Below are 523 nucleotides of genomic sequence, written 5' to 3'. Positions count from 1 at the left end.
GGATTCGCCGTCCCTGCAAGTGTTCCCACAGCGGGTAGCCTCAGTGCCAGGGGTTAGTGGTGGCCTTGGCAGTGCTGGGGAGCAGTTGGACTGGATGAGCTTGAAGGGCTTTTCCAACCTGGTTGATGCTGTGGTTCTATGATCATCTCCTCTCCACAGATACTGGCCTAGTCCCCTGTGTCCTTGTAGTATAATGCATGTCCCCACAGCACTCACCCACAGGCACCCCCTGCCAGACACGATGGTCTCCCTTCTCCTCCTGTTTTGTTAGTGCCTGTGCCTCAAAGTGCATGGGATGGCTGGAGAAGCAAGGGGCAGACACAGTCTTACGGCTGGCTGGTGTGGGGCAGGGCTCGCATGGCTTGTTCCAGGCCTTGCCAATGTTGTAGGAGCAGCAGCACATCTTCTTGGTCATGTTGAAGGAGAGCTCATTCTCACACGTGTCATTGTAGTTGCGGTAGCACACGCCCTTCCTCATGTCTGCAAAGGCAGCCCCGAGAGTAGGCTTTTTTTTTCCACTCCC

General features: G+C 55.6%; 1 protein-coding gene across 1 annotated transcript in view; it reads right to left on the bottom strand.

Moving 5' to 3' along the window:
• The window catches only part of LOC104403559 (fibrillin-2-like), a gene marked incomplete at both ends in the record, with an annotated part of 39,274 nt that overhangs the window by 5,361 nt on the left and 33,390 nt on the right, over positions 1–523 (bottom strand). The window contains one exon of the mRNA XM_010011738.1: positions 331–480. Coding sequence (XP_010010040.1) covers positions 331–480 — 150 coding nt within the window. The remainder of the gene's footprint in view (positions 1–330; positions 481–523) is intronic.

The sequence above is a fragment of the Nestor notabilis genome, unplaced genomic scaffold (genome assembly GCF_000696875.1).
Source record: "Nestor notabilis isolate BGI_N333 unplaced genomic scaffold, ASM69687v1 scaffold21093, whole genome shotgun sequence".
Lineage (NCBI taxonomy): Eukaryota > Metazoa > Chordata > Aves > Psittaciformes > Psittacidae > Nestor > Nestor notabilis.
This window is presented reverse-complemented; position numbering and strand designations above follow the sequence as displayed.